Below are 15,554 nucleotides of genomic sequence, written 5' to 3'. Positions count from 1 at the left end.
AAAGAGCTAATTGAAGCAAACAGATCTCATGGTTGCAAAGTTAAAAATGTTTTTGAGAGGTCAAACTCCCACAGTAAAACAAACTTATCGGATTCACAGTTCACTGCCTCAAAGCAGAAACCCATTTCACAGGAAGGGAGAAGTGAGTAAAAAAAAAAGATAAAGATTGAAAATAGTTCATAAAAGGCCCCTTTGGAATCCCGAGATTTGGCTGGTTCCACGGGAATTTATTGTGCAGGAAAGGCAAATGGGAAAGTAATTTCAAGATAATGAGGAACCTTATAAGGTTTGATCATTCATTAAACCATTATTTTTATATTTTATACTTTTACAAGTACTGTGTATTTTTTATAAGTTAAGGCTTGTTTCACAATAACACAATCACTTAAAGAATTGAAAACAAAATAGTACATGGAATAAAGAAAATAACAAGGCTTAAGGAACAACTTTTCCATAACCAAATTATTCCTGTATTCATAAAAGGCTAAATAAAAGAAAGAATTTTTTAAATGGGTGGGGGTAGAAATAAAGAACTCTGGAATAAGCTCAATACAACTCAGATAAGTTTGGAGGCTCCTGAAGATTTGAGTTCTTCAGAAAATGTCAGGATCAGAGCCTCTTTGATAAGGTTTTTAAGAAGAGTAAAACTAGAGTAGGAGAGTCAACAGCCAAGCTGTTTCTTCTTGCCTTAAAAGAGATTTTGCTGTTTACTTGGTTTTGAGATGCGCATTTGATACTGCAAAATCCGTGCATTTGGGTAGTCCAGCAAAAAGATATAAGCCTAGGAAAATAGGGTGATTGATATTAAGCAGTACAATTTTAGAGAAATGATTATAAAGTGGGGCTATGAAAAATCTAATGGGCAGAATGGTTTCTGGGGTGAAAAAGAAGTAGATTCTTCTATCCCTGCTTTGAACTAGGCCAATTAAAATGCACTGAGCTGAAAATGAGAAGGACGGGGAAAACATTTTTTAAATATTTGCATGGAAGCAAGAACAGAACAAAGTACTAAAATGTAAATCATTTTACAGAAATGACAGAAGTACAGGGGGATGTGGATGAAACTGAGAAAAAAGTTTATTTTGGATGCTTGTGAGCAAACTCATGAAACCAAATCCTTAGTTGCTGGAACAGGTGTTGAACAAAATAAAACCAGAAAGCATATTTCTGTAAAAGACTGTTGGCTTTATCACCAGCATGGGCTATTAACCACTTATCATCCATTCTGTCCTTTGAAGGTAGAATGGAGATTTCCATTCAAAGCTAGACCAAGATTCAAGGTTCTCTCTTCTAATGCATGAACATTTTAAATGGTTAACCCTTTTGCTCCTTAATCCTCCCATTTCAAGAGCTTTTAAAAATGGCATATTTTTTGGTCCTTAGCTCTCCAAGATTCCGTATTGCAAAAAAAAAACCCCTCAAATTTGTTGGGCCTACCTACACAGGAGGCTGTTGAAATATCAAGTGGCCTGGAGGTTACTCATTCTCTGTTAAGTCATTGTTTAATTCTGGCTTAAATTAAAATATTGTCCTTTGTAAATCATAGTTTATGTTTTAATGTAATGTGTGAATGTACTCCATGATTAAACATTCTTAGTTCATTTTTAAATTGGGAACTCTAATCTAGTTACTTGAAAATCTTTCAATCATATTTGATTACAATTCATTCCGCTTACTTAAACTGGCACATAATGATGCCAGTTTTAATTAATGATTATTCTTTCATTCACTGTCCAAGTAACACTCTGGAAGATTGATTGGTGTTTTAAAAGACTTGACTTTTCCACTAGCCTTAGGTTAAACTGCTGAGTACCATATTTCCTAATGCATAATGTGTCATGGACTCAATACTAGGAAAGTGGATGGGATCAAAGATGGCAATAGAAGAGAATACATGAAGTTGAGGGTTGAACTATAGAGTCCTTTTGCTTTCTGAGCTTGGTTGTTTGCTGGCTTGTTTCATTATGTAACTAGGTAATCTCAGGTAATCTTATTAGGGATAGTGAGTGTGGGGTTTACTCCCTGTTTATGTAGGATAGCTTGGTCTGCCAGTGTTGGTCGAGGTATGGTTTTCTTGGTAGTTCCTTGAGTAAAGTATTGTCTATTGATGAATTATTGATTATTGATCTATTTATAATATATTGATCTATTAATGACCGGTGGCACAGTGGTTAAACTGCAATATTGCAGGCAAACTCTGTCCACAGCCTGGAGTTTGATCATGATGGGGTTCAAAGTTGACTCAGTCTTCCATCCTTGTGAGGTCAGTAAAATGAGGGCCCAGATTGTTGGGGGCAATATGCAAATAATCCTTATTTGTAAACTGCCCAGAGAGTACTGTAAAACACCATGGGGCTGTTAATAAGCCCAAATGCTATTGCTAAAACTTGATGAGATGGTGCACAAAAAGTGACTCTGGTATTTTGAGAACTAATGGGAATGATGACTGGTTAAACAGATTTGTTTTGAATACATGGTTTAAGCATAAATCTGTTCTTACATATACATACCAAGAAACTAATATAACTCTAAAAGCATGATTGATTTGTTATGATGAAAGATTGGGACTATTAGAGTGAAATAATTGTTACATGATGTCATAGAAATGTACAGAATTGTATAAATAAAGTCACTTGGTGGGATGATCAAGTGAAAGAAACCGTGGATGAAGAAAAAAAATACATAGATTGCTGCAAAAAGGAGAAAAGGATAACATACAAAATGTGCACATAGACGAAAATATAGTTGCAAAAACTGTTGTCAAATAGAGCAAGGAAGGATTAAAAATTAAGAAAGAATACAGGAGGAATTTAATAGAAATTAAATTAAATAGAAGAGGGTTAAACAACCACTAGTACATTGGTCCCTGACCTTTATGATTTGACAGCCCGGGAAGTGAGAGGGGAACCAGCCCACTGCTCCATTTTGGTAAGTAGTTAGTATTACATGCTTTTAGTGCTGACATTTCAGATATTTATATTGTTTGAAGCTGATATCTGAAAAAAATGGATATTTGTACTTTACTTACAGATCAGCACTGGAAAATGGCTCATCTATTCAATGATATGCAGAATTAAATAATATAGCTATGGATAGCTGTAATTCCACTTACTGTAGAACTCTATATATGTGTATATATATCTGTGAATATATGCCCTATATGGTTTTGTTTCGTTTTTTAGCTTTCTCTTTTCTTTTTGTTGTTGTTATAATTTTAGATATTCATTTTGTTTTATATATTTAGTTAAAATGATTTAATTTAAAAATCAGGAAAAAAGAAACAACAGTCTTTAAGCACAGAACAAAACATGGTAATATATCTAGGAACATCTGATTGTTTTCTGAGGTTGATTTTATATATATATAAAATATATTCCATTGTATTCACATGGAGCTCCAGTTTTACTGTGTATAATTATTTCTGAGATCTTCCAACAATTGGTGAAAATCTAGTCACATTTGGGATAATAAAACAGAGTCACCAGAACATCTTAAAAGAAGCACATGTGTATCATTCCAGGGGCCTGAGGAGTCTTTAGATTCCAGTGAGGCAGAAGTAATTTATGTTAAAATAGAAGAAGTTGGAGTCAAGGTGCACACTTGCCTTATAGAAGGAATTGGTTAAAACACTGTCGGGACCTTAAAAAGGATTTATTTTGAGAACAAGCATTCTTTTGTCAGTTGAAGACTTCAACTTTTCCCATAATATATGCCTAGAAATAGATTAGAAAGTTGCTTTTAAACCAAAAACAAAAACCCAACCCTACAAGATTATGTTTTAGTCATCAGGAATTTTTTCACAAGTGGAGCAAGTATATAATTTTATATGTCTTCACAGAATTTACTAAACTTAGGAAAAGTATGGAAAATATTTAGATGCTGCTAGAAAGTTGAGTAGCAACTGGTTCATTTTAAGGAAAGATACATTTTAGAAAGAAAAATAGCTGGGTATAGGAGTAGTTTGTCCTGTTTGTACATGGAAGTAATATATCAGGAGAAATACAAAAATAAGTTGAATGCAGTGGGAACGGGTATTAAAAAAAGATAACACAAAAATATATTGTTAATAAATGTGGATTGAATACAAACATAAGCAGCCCAAGACAAATACTGTATATTGAAGTGACTTGGTCATAGAGAATGAATGAACCTATGAAGAAGTAAAAGGATTGAAAGGAGGACAGAAAAAATCATGATTGGATTATGAGATTGTTTAAGAGACGTTTATCCAAAAAGCAGTGTCTGATTCAATGTGTGTAGTGTTTGTGTAAATCTTTTTTAGCTGATTTAGTCTTCTTTTCCTTAATTTGCTTCAGAATTTTGTACATCTTTCTGAACTGCATGTAACATTGCTAGTTTACCCCCCAAATACAAAATAATATTGCTTTGAGTCCATTTTCCAAAATAAACATTGATCAAAAACAGCACCCCTTGTGGAGTCATATAAATTAGGCAATTGCGTGCTTGACATTTAAGATTCTCCGCTTATCGACCATGTTTATTTAATTTACCTAATGTTAGCCCTTTCCTAAGGCCCCTTTAGTAGCCAGGACCGAAATGCTCTCAGGCCACAATATGAGTGAAAACAATATATATTTTGTTTTCTCTTTTAAATGGGAGGAAGAGGTGGGGGCGGGATAAAAAATATCTAAACAATGTTTCTTAAACTGGGCAAGTTTAAGACTTGAGGACTTCAACTCCCAGAATCCTTCAGAGCCACCCATGTTGGCTGGGGAATTCTGGGAGTTGAAGTCCACATGTCTTAAAGTTGCCAAGGTTCGAGACCACTGTTTTAAAGGGATTCAGAAGTCGTTTCCGCTACTGGAAGTCTCCGCTTCCCTGGGCCCATCTTTTGCATTCTCCGCCACACGCCGGCCGCGCGGCGATCAGGGACGGGCCCAGCGAGGGCGGAGCAACGGGAGCCTCCGTCGTTTCCTCCTAGCCGCGCCAAGGCCATGGTGCCGGTGCTTCCGCGGCTGTATCTGAGCGGCGCCGATCTTGGCCCGGCAGACGGTTCCGGAAAGCCAGCCGTCACGGCGCTGCTGCAGGTGGACTCGGAGCCGCCCGGAGCCGCTGCGCTTGCGGGATTCGAAAGCACGCTGTTTGTCCAGGCGCTGGACCAGCCGCAGAGCGATCTGCTGAGTCGCTTGGACGAGTGCGCGGCTTTTCTTAGCCAAGTCCTGGAGGGCGGAGGAAGCGCCCTGGTGCGCTGGTGAGCCCCCGGCCTAAGGAGACTGCTTGGGAGGCGGGGTGGGCTATGACCCTGGGACTGACCGGCAAAAGCCCCCAACCACGTTCTTGTTCTACTGTTAACAGAGTTGGAAAGGACCTTGCAGGTCATCTAGTCCAACCCCCTGCCCAAGCAGCCCAACTCTGCTAATCTGTTAATACTAGCTTTGAGCAACGTTTCGGAGCAGAAACAAGGATAGAGAAATCCTTGATTATAGTGCAGCTATTAAGAACCAGCCTGGGCTTCTTAAGGGATAGAAGAACATTTCTGCCCTCCTTAGAGTATAAATGTGTCAATCGGATTTAAGTTTTTTTTTAATACTTAACGAGTTCAAATACTGCGTTTCCCCGCGGATCGTCTATTTAGCCACTAATTGCCGTGTAGACAGCCCACGCTTTCCGCGCCTTCCATAGGAAACCTCCCAGATTGTCTTTGTTACGTCATAATTAAATCCCCGCCCGCTCTATTTGAGCTTTGGAGTTAGCCGTGTTTGAGCTGACAATAGCTGCCGTTTTATGTATTCCTTTTAGGTATTTTAGGTATTTTTAGGTATTTATTATACATTTATAGGCCGCCCTTTTCCCTGAGGGGACTCAGGGCGGCTTACAATAAAAGGGGAAAGGGAGTGTAGGACAAATACAAGAAGAAGAAAATATTAAATATATAAGTATACAGCCAAAAGCAAGATATAAAGGGGAGGAAAATATAGCTAGGATAGATTAGTAAAGGCAAGGGAATAGCCTAATGGTGTGTAATATCTGGGTTAAAGAGTTTTTGAAATATTTGTAAGTCTAACCTAAGTTAAAAGGTTGCACGGAGGTGAGGAGGCTTTAAAAATTCTGCAGTGCACTTGCAGAGAATTATTGCCGAGTGTGCAAACACTCTCAAGGTGTAAGAAACCATATTTAAAATTCACAGTTGTTGTTAGTTGCGAACTCATCGTGACCCCATGGACAAGGTTCCTCCAGGCCTTCCTGTCCTCTACCAAATTCACAGTAATTGATTTCATATTTCTTTCTTGGTAAAAAAAAAAAACACAAGCTAATCTTATGAAGGCTTATTGCGATTTGTGAACCCAGACAACAGGATGGTTTTTAAGTTGCTGACATTCCTGAATTTTTATTTTTGCCTTCTCCCCTGTCAACTTTTAGGGAAATTCTATATTAGCTTGTGGTAAGTTCCTTTTGTCAGAAACAGTTCTGAAAACATGCTTTAAAAAGTTCTGCCCAACACTGATTAATATAATTGCTGATCAATAAAATGTATTTGAATGTGGAATGTTAGTTTCTTTTTATTATGATCACTGATAGATTGATGACAAATGCTAAATTGCCCAATTTACATAAGATTAAATGGCACACTGTTGTTTCTGTTACACTCTAAGGGGCTTATTTTTTGTTCAGAACATGGGAATAAACTATTGTTAGTGTAGAATTGTCATCATCCAAGCATTACAGTAAAGACCAACCTGAAACTTCCTGTCATGTAATGTCAAAAATGTGCTAGGGTTGAATAGTGGGAGATTTCATGATAATCAGGATACATAATAATTGTTTTGCATCCAAGCAGTCTAGCGGGAATTGTAGAAAGATTAGATTCCCTGATTCTGTAGCATTATATTAATGCAGCTGTCAAAAATGAGATGAGGGATGTGTGTCTGGCTTTCTGCTTCCTGATCCTGAATAAAAATGGATTATGAAAAACAGCATAAAAGCAGTAATGATATATTTTGTGGTATATATAAGGGAAACAATACTTTACTACATCTTCCTGTTCTTTTTTCCAGTCATGCTGGAGTTAGTCGAAGTGTTGCTATTGTGACTGCCTATTTAATGAAAACTAATCACCTTACTTTTCAAGAGGCCTATGCCTTTGTTCAAGCCATCAAACCTGATGCTAAGTATGATTTATTTTTTCTTTGGCAAAAGTGTTTTCTCATGAAGGTTAAAATACACATTCTCTGATCTATAAGTTTTCTTTTGATTTGTTCTAGGATGAATGAAGGCTTTGAGTGGCAACTGCAACTCTATGAAAAAATGGGTTGTAAGTTTGATGTTAGCAATACTATTTATAAACAGTATCGTTTGAAAAACCTTACAGAGAACTGTCCTGGTAAGGCAAATAGAAATTACAATATATATACCCCATTGCTTAGATGTTGTGCTATCTATATTAAACTACTTTTATTGCTATATTTTGCTAGCCAAGATCCTTTTAATATTGGCAGTAAGCAGAACTGTAATAGCCTTTCTGTTCAGTATGTTAATTATATTATAGATAGTTTATCTGAAGAAACTTCAATTCTGAAAGATAGTTAACATGTTTACTACCTCTATGAAACATCCCAATATCTGTAAGAAAGCTAATAATGTACAATATTAGCTATGTTGTATCTTTCATATTTCTTGTTCATGCCCATCCTAGCAAAAATTAGCCTCTGACAAGTGCATTAAAAGAAATTATATAAAGATCACTAGTGGCTCCTATATTATTTGTACATTTTTCCCTCCATCTTTTTTATATTTGATGGCAGAGCCTGCTTAACAGACATGACCTTTACTGATTAGCTAAACTTATCTCATGTGTTTAGATACTCAAGGATTTGGGGGGATAGTTGAAGACATCCAGAGATACAACTGAGTATCTGAGAATTAATACACAGAATGCAAAAATGCATTTGTCTTTGATTGAACTATAAATCAATAATTATTTTTAAGCCCAATGATGGCATTTTTGTCCCTGCTAGTGTGTCTTCTTTAGAAAAAAAATCTTGATTTTTCTACCATCATGTTTTTCAACTAACATTTTCATATTGAGCATCAATATTGTAGGGACTGGTAATAAGCCACACAGTCCTGTCCTCTGTTCATTCATCCTGTCATCTTGAGCATTTTTACTGTCTATGGTATTTATCTTTTTCATTCTTGTCCTTGGAGGATAGCATTCTGTTTACATTCTGTTTGTTGCACGCAGATTGTTTTGGCTTGCTATGTTTAATTTCTGCCATTCAAATACAAAATAAAAATGAAGACATTTTGATATGTAAAGTTTTAGACTTTAATTTGTATCTCTTTGATATATATGCATAGGTAGTCCTCAACTTATGATCACAATTGAGACTGGAACTTTCATCACTTAGCAAGACAGTCATTAAGGGAGGTGCTTGCACTTTTAATACTTTTTGCCATGATTAAGTGTAACATCAGTCATTAAATAAATCACATGGTCATTAAGCGAATTCAGCTTCCCACACTGACTTTGCTTGTCAGAAGCCAGTTGGGAAGGTCGCAAATGACCCCAGGACTCTGCACCACCATAAAATATATGCTGGTTGCCAGGCACCTGAAGTTTGATCACATGACAATTGGGATACTGTGATGATCCCAAGTGGGAAGACCGGTTGTAAGTCACTTTTTTTTGTACCATCATAACTTCAAATAGTTGCTAAGCAAATGGTCTTAAATCGAAGACTACCTTCCTTCTTTATGTACTCAGATTGGGCAAGAATTAAGTAAAACTATGTTTGCCTTTTTTTTTTGTCAATGGAGATGTGCAGATTTTTATAGTAATATGTATATATATCAATTACTAGATTCTAAATCATATATCTGTAAGTTATTCATAATCTTGATACCACTATTATGTTATTCAAATTAGGCTGCATAATAAACTAGTGAGAGGAAAATAATCTTCTGAAAAAGCAGTTGTATAAAATAAAATAAAAATACTGATATTGAAAATAATAAGAAATTTTTTTGTATACCTTTCCATATTTTTATGTTGAACATTATGTGTTATGCAATGTTACAAAAGAACCAAACTAATCAGATTCACTGCATTTTTATCACCTTTTTTCACAAGAAAAGAACTAATGATTAGGCATTAAAATTTTGAGGATTCTAAACTGGTTGGTACTGAAGCAAAATTTATCCAGAAAGGCAAATTCTTAAATTATTGCCTGGAATTGTTGGGCTTGTCAATGGAATAGTCATTGCTTCTAGGACAACATAATGCTTATGGTTCTGTGGCAAAAAAATTATCTTTAATTCATCTGTAATGTTTTTGTACAAATTCAAAATGTTTTCTCACCTTCTCTTGAACCTAATATATAAGTATTACAGTGTTGCTCCTGTTTCTATTTTTTTTTTTTTTACATGGGCAAACATGACTAATTACATTTTTATGTGATTTTTCTCTCCCTGCATTCTCATAAAATTGGTATCTGAATATTGAATTGGAAATGTTATAGTTACCCTGGTGGACTTATTTTAATAAAGGCTAAAATCTTACTTGGGAGATTTTAGCTATATTAGTTCTTTCAAAGCCCTCTTGGGATAAATTGATGCAGCTTTAAACCATCCTTTTAAGATGTGTTTTATTGTATACTTCTATGGGGATATTGCTATTAGGACTACCTGTAAATATCTGCATTAAAGAAGTGCTCTAAACTTTCAGAGATGCTGAAAGTATATAAGTATATAAACTCCTTGTTGTTTCTGGATTTCAGAGACAGAAGGCTTGCCTGGTCATGTCTTTGCAATTGATCCAAACACAGTACATCAAATCCCAAATCATGACATTCTTTACAGGTGCAGGAAGTGCAGGTATGTGGCTCCAGAGGGGCATTTATTGAATAGTATCTTATGAGATCAGTTTATAGCAATTTTCCGAGCACTAACACTTTTGCAACCAAGGGGCTAACTCTAAATGCAGTTAAATTGCTTGGGGATTTAAACAGACTAAATGTTGAATTAATCATAGTCTAGGCAAAAGGACTTTTTGAGAAAGCTTTACAGCTGATGTAGTTGCACGCAAAAATTTGGGTCAGAGTGTATGTTTCAGTGAATCCCTAGGTGAATAGCAGTTGACACAACTCTTATATGATATAAACATACTTCTGCAAATAGAACTCCCTATAGATACAGTATGCAAGTCTGGGGTTGTGAAAGCCATTATTTATGTTCCTTCCCCCCCTCTTCATTTTATCTTTCTTTTTTATGGATATTTCATGGTTGATTTAAAGATATGTTCCAAACTGATGTTTGGTTGATGTTAGGTAAGCTCCCTGTTGGGAGAGCGAGTGCGTTCAGAGAAGTGTTGTGAGAGTTGTGTTGGAGAACACACAAACCAGCATACAGAGACACTGCAGTTTAAATAGGCTTTTACTTTCGTGGAAATAGAGGTATCAGAGTCTATCAAACAGTCCAAGTCATACACGGATAAGACAGTCAGTCATCAATGTCTTTCAGTTAAGGGATAATCCAAATAACATAGTCCAGTATCATATAATCAGTTCAGTACTCAAAGTTTGCTAGCAGTTGCAAAACTTACAATAGCTCACGGCACTTTCTGACAGCCAGCTTCCAACACACTCAGATCAGATCAGCCCAGCGTCTAACAAAACAGAGAACTAACAGTCATTCTGGCTCCCTCTTATGGCCGATTGAGGAAAACAACAACCAATCACATTTTACAGTATGATTTAAAGAAACAGGTACAGCATTGTTACATGATTTATATATTGCCAACCCAAACATTAGATTATATTCCTAACAGTTGAAATAGCTAATCTCTTTTCTGCTTCAGTTTTTTCATTGACTGCTGGCCTCTGCTCTGACTTCTAGAATATGTTGATACTTAGTAGAATCCATTTCTTCCTCATATGTACAATATTTTATCATTAGCTGTGATGCAACCCCAAAGCATAATAGAGTCACCCCGATACTTAAACTTTTCTTCAAAAGAATGCTGTGTAGCCTATATAGTTCAGTGATTGTGCCCTCAGTCCAAATCACTGTTTCTAAATGTTATTAAGATGGTGAATTGTCTTATCAGGCTTAACTAATCACTCTCTTTCATCCCAACTCAACTCACAGAGTTGTGGGGAAAAAGGGGAGGAGGAAGGAGTATTAGGTATGTCTTCCCCTTGAGCTATTTATAAAAATAATAAAGGTGAGATACAAATAAATGAATAAATAAAATAAATCCATGGTGTACTATGGACAATTATTCCAATTTAGACTGTAATTTACTTATAGTGATCCATTGGTTCTGTTTTGTAGATCTTACCATTTTAGCAGATTTTTTTTTTGCAGAAAATTGTAATGTTTAAATTTGTACCAAATTGTGGAGTTGTGTCAGCTTTTGTTCACTTACAGATTTATTGAAAAAAATGTCATTTTTGCTTGCAACTTTTTTTTCTTATCATACATGCTAAGTGTTGACTGTGGTTAGATACAATAGCTTCTAAAAGGGTAGTTTACATTGCAAGAAACTATTGTTAAATGGATGTTCGTGGAAATGTTGAAGACTGGGTTGATTAGAATTCAATCCTAAAGTAGTAATAATCTGGTTATAAAAGACACAGGTTTTCTGTAATCAGGTCCTGCTTGTTCTCTGTAGTATATCAGTGCTGAATGTCATAATTTATGGAAAGTTAGTGGAAAATTTGTTAAGTGAGTTTTGCCCTGGTTTACGACTTTCTTTGCTACATTTGTTAAGTGAATCACTCCAGCTGTTAAATTAGTAACACCGTTGTTAAGTGAATCTGACTTCCTCATTGACTTTGCTTGTCAGAAGGTCACAAAAGGTGATTCACGTGACCCTGGGACACTGCAATGGTCATAAATATGAACCAGTTGTGAAACATTTGAAGGTAAATCACGTGACCCTGGGGATGCTGCAATGGTCATAAGTGTGAAAAACAGTCATAAGTCACTCTTTCCAGTGCTGTTGTAACTTCGAATGGTCATTAAACGAACTGTTGTAAGTCAAGGATTATGTCTATATGTTTCTTTTCCACCTCATTTGTTCTAATAAGTAAAAACAAACGCAGATGCCAGGGAGCAATGCTGTTTGGGTATCCTTTTAAATGACTTTGTGCTCTTTTCTTTCTGATAAACAGGCGCTTGCTGTTCCGAAGTTCGAGCATTTTGCCCCATGATGAAGGCAAAGGACCTGTAGCATTTGTCCACAAAAAAGTTTCAGAGCCTGGACCTTTAGGCCATGCAGGTCAATCAAAATGTACGTCTTACTTTATTGAGCCAGTGCAGTGGATGGAGGCAGCACTATTAGGAGTGTTGGAAGGACAGGTGAGGAAAAGAATCTGATTTTTTTTTTTTATTTTGAAGAAGGTTCAAAATAATAGTTGCTGCTTTGCTAAAAGCTGAGCAAAGACTGTGACCTATTTAAATGTTGATATATATGTTAAATAATTTGAATATGGGGAAAGCACCTGTAGCTTGCATACTAGAAGGAGGGAAGTATGCTTACCTCCTTATCCAGGTAAGACTGCCAAAGGTTGTCTTATGTTAGGAAAAGGAGTTATCTATTCTTCCCTGATACGGTTCATGTTCTCTATTCAGCTTTCTGACCAGTTTGGCAGCAGAAGTTATGGGCCATGTTGAAGTGAACCCTCCCTAACTTAATTCATGATCCACAGTAGAATTGAAGCTGCATTGATACATGCATTGCTCTGCCCCCAACGTTCATTCAATCTGTATATGCTAACTAGAGCATGGATACCATGTAGAATAAGTGATAAATGATCACTAAATTTATTCAAAGAGAATAAACTGTTTTGAGACATTGTGGTATTGTGAAAGCTTGTAAAAACACCAGATCTTTTCCTATGTTGTCTGTATAGAAGATGCAGTATTGCAGCATATTTCCTCAAGATAAAATTGTTTCCAATTCATTTTATGGCAGTAATTTACTGCATGAAATTAATGGATGGAAATATTTTGCTTTCTTTTCTGGCTGTCCTTTGTTTAACTCAAAAATGTGAATTCTTCAGAGATATAATTGATATGTAGGGTCAGAAATTAGTAGCTATATTGTCAGCAATGCCACCAATGATGTCTACTTCTATGGATGCTAATGAAGGAATGGAAGATACGAAACAAATTTTACCTGATGCAGAAATTGTATAACCAGAAATACTGGGTAACAAAAAAGGATAGATTATAAGATAGGGAAGGCAGTTAAAGCAGAAACATTAGATAATAGAAGGATTCTGACAATGACTTTCTACTGGAGGCACAAAAGAAGTAGGTTAAAACTTTGAAAATCAAAATGGAATTACAAATAATAAGCCAAGAGAATGACCCAGATAATGACTTTTTACTGTATTTACAAAAGAGGTTTGCTAAAGTCTTGAAGAAACCTTTGGAATGGGAAAAAAAGAAAAAAATGAAGAGAGACCAAATCCTACAAAAATTTCTGAGTGAATAAGAATTATTTCAACAAGAATTATTTAAAAAAGAGATAATTGATATAAAATTCAGTCAGTGCTATCATGTAGCTAAGGGAGGGGGGAGAAACCTTTTTCATAATAAAATTTTATAATTCCCTTACTTTAGGTCAACTGGAAAGGAAGTTACTCTTGGTTTTGAAAAATTAACACCTTGATTGTTTTAGAGCAGCCTCTTAAAAGAATAAATACCTAGGCTATTAATATTAAATGAAACAATATCAGAACAAAGGGAATTGCAGCAATAGAATCATAGAGTTGTATCTATTATAAAACCACAATGAAAAGTATTACTGAACAAAGGAACAACATTACTGCCCACTGATAGTTGTATTATAGGTGACAAAATATTGTAAACGTGGAATCTACCAGTATATACAGTATATGGATAGGTTATTCTGTATTCCTTCATGGAAAATTAACTAGTAAACTAAGTTCAGTAAAAAGAAAAGATAGATCAAGACATTTTATTGAAATATAGCCCCCCTCCTTTATTATATCAGGATGTTGGGTTGTCGTGTGTGTCTGTGTGTCTGTGTATACATACAATATACATACATCTCTCTCTCTCTCTCTCTCTCTCTCTCTCTCTCTCTCTCTCTCTCTCTCTCTCTCTCTCTCTCTCTGTCTCTGTCTCTCTCTCTCTCTCTGTCTCTCTCTCTCTCTCTCTCTGTCTTTTTCTGTCTTTCTCTCTGTGTGTGTGTATTTTGGATTATCCTATGGCACCTTTTCCTTCAGTATTTAAACATCAAATCAAAAATATATTCATTTTTCTCAAGGAAACAAACCATGTGGCTTTTGGAAAAAATGAAAAGTTGAAAAGTCATATGTGACACATGGGCCTAGAAAGAAGTGCAGTATTGGTAGAAGATATGAAGCCTGTATAGATTGGGTAGTGAATAAGAAACTGAGAGAGAAAAATTCAACAAAAGGGAATTCTGTGATCTTGAGCATAAGAGCAGATTTTAAGAGAATGCCAGATGGAGGAAACATTTTCTAAAGTTTTTAAAAGAGACCAGGAAGAGGTGGGCGGTATCAGGGAAAAAATGAATGCTGTCAAGGGGGTTGGAATAGGATGTTTTAAAATCAGGAACCAAAGCAAATTGTGAGAAGAAGCATACGGTATTGTTTTTTTTTCTTTAAATGGTCTTCTAAAGGTCACATGTTATTGTGTGCACTTACAAGAAGAGATACCTAGGAGTACAGGGTTTGGGAAATAGGGCAGTAAAAAAAAGGAGGCCAAGTTCTTAATCTAATTCACAAAAAGTTTCAAAGTGAAGAGTTCCACATGTTCCATGCTTGTTTTTTAAAGGCAAAAGGCCAGATAGACTATCAACTGTCCCTTCTCTCTGATTCTCTTGTAGCTCCTGTGCCCAAAATGTACATCAAAGTTGGGTTCTTTTCACTGGCATGGTGAGCAGTGTTCCTGTGGTCATTGGGTGACTCCAGCCTTCCAGATTCACAAGAATCGCATTGATGAAGTAAAAAGATTGCCCATTGGAGAGCCACAGAATGTGACAAAGTGAACTTGGTTTGTATTAGGACAACTACATATGCCTGGTATAAAGAGACACAATTTAATCAATGCTTTAAATATCAGTGGCCTTGCGCAGTATTTATAATACAATAATAGTAGGCCAAATACACAGCAGAGCTAATTACACATCACAACGGAACATTTCTTGAAATAGTTTTAATTTCTTAAACTGAACACTAAAATTTGTGGTGACAAATTGTGGTCAGGGTATATTTTCACAACATGACTGCTACCAACCAAGACTACTGTAGTTGCAAATATGTCTAGAGGCTCTTCCTTATGAACAACGGCATTGTGAGAACTGCATTTTCCCAATAAAAAAATTTCCTGAAAGTTTGGTGTGCAAGTTTATGACCAGAGAGGGAAGAGGCAGGATGTTAAATTTTAGAAATGCTCAATTATCAAAAATATAATTGAGGTTTGTTAGAAGATCTCATATGAGATGTGCTTCTGTAAAGAGAATTCTTCTGAAAGTTGAGTTTAGAACGGGTGGGCTGCTCACCTCAGCTTCTGGGAGTTTTGCCACATGTATAACC

General features: G+C 35.9%; 1 protein-coding gene across 1 annotated transcript; it reads left to right on the top strand.

Moving 5' to 3' along the window:
* The first annotated feature begins 4,781 nt into the window (after window positions 1–4,781).
* DUSP12 (dual specificity phosphatase 12) lies at window positions 4,782–15,351 on the top strand. Its single transcript, XM_032214436.1, has 6 exons — window positions 4,782–5,212; window positions 7,017–7,130; window positions 7,224–7,342; window positions 9,738–9,834; window positions 12,135–12,321; window positions 14,846–15,351. The coding sequence occupies exons 1-6, from the start codon at window positions 4,956–4,958 to the stop codon at window positions 15,005–15,007; spliced, it is 936 nt and encodes a 311-aa protein (XP_032070327.1). The 5' UTR covers window positions 4,782–4,955; the 3' UTR covers window positions 15,008–15,351.
* Window positions 15,352–15,554: the final 203 nt, after the last annotated feature.

Source organism: Thamnophis elegans, chromosome 3 (assembly GCF_009769535.1).
Source record: "Thamnophis elegans isolate rThaEle1 chromosome 3, rThaEle1.pri, whole genome shotgun sequence".
Classification (NCBI taxonomy): domain Eukaryota; kingdom Metazoa; phylum Chordata; class Lepidosauria; order Squamata; family Colubridae; genus Thamnophis; species Thamnophis elegans.
The sequence above is the reverse complement of the archived record's forward strand: the minus strand, read 5'-3'. Positions and strand labels throughout refer to the sequence as shown.

Excerpts from the sequence above, each read along its gene's own strand:
- DUSP12 (XM_032214436.1), top strand. The coding sequence starts at position 4,956 with ATGGTGCCGGTGCTTCCGCGGCTGTATCTGAGCGGCGCCGATCTTGGC. Across the intron at positions 7,343-9,737 it reads CCTTACAGAGAACTGTCCTG|AGACAGAAGGCTTGCCTGGT; the intron begins GTAAGGCAAATA and ends TCTGGATTTCAG. Across the intron at positions 9,835-12,134 it reads TACAGGTGCAGGAAGTGCAG|GCGCTTGCTGTTCCGAAGTT; the intron begins GTATGTGGCTCC and ends TCTGATAAACAG.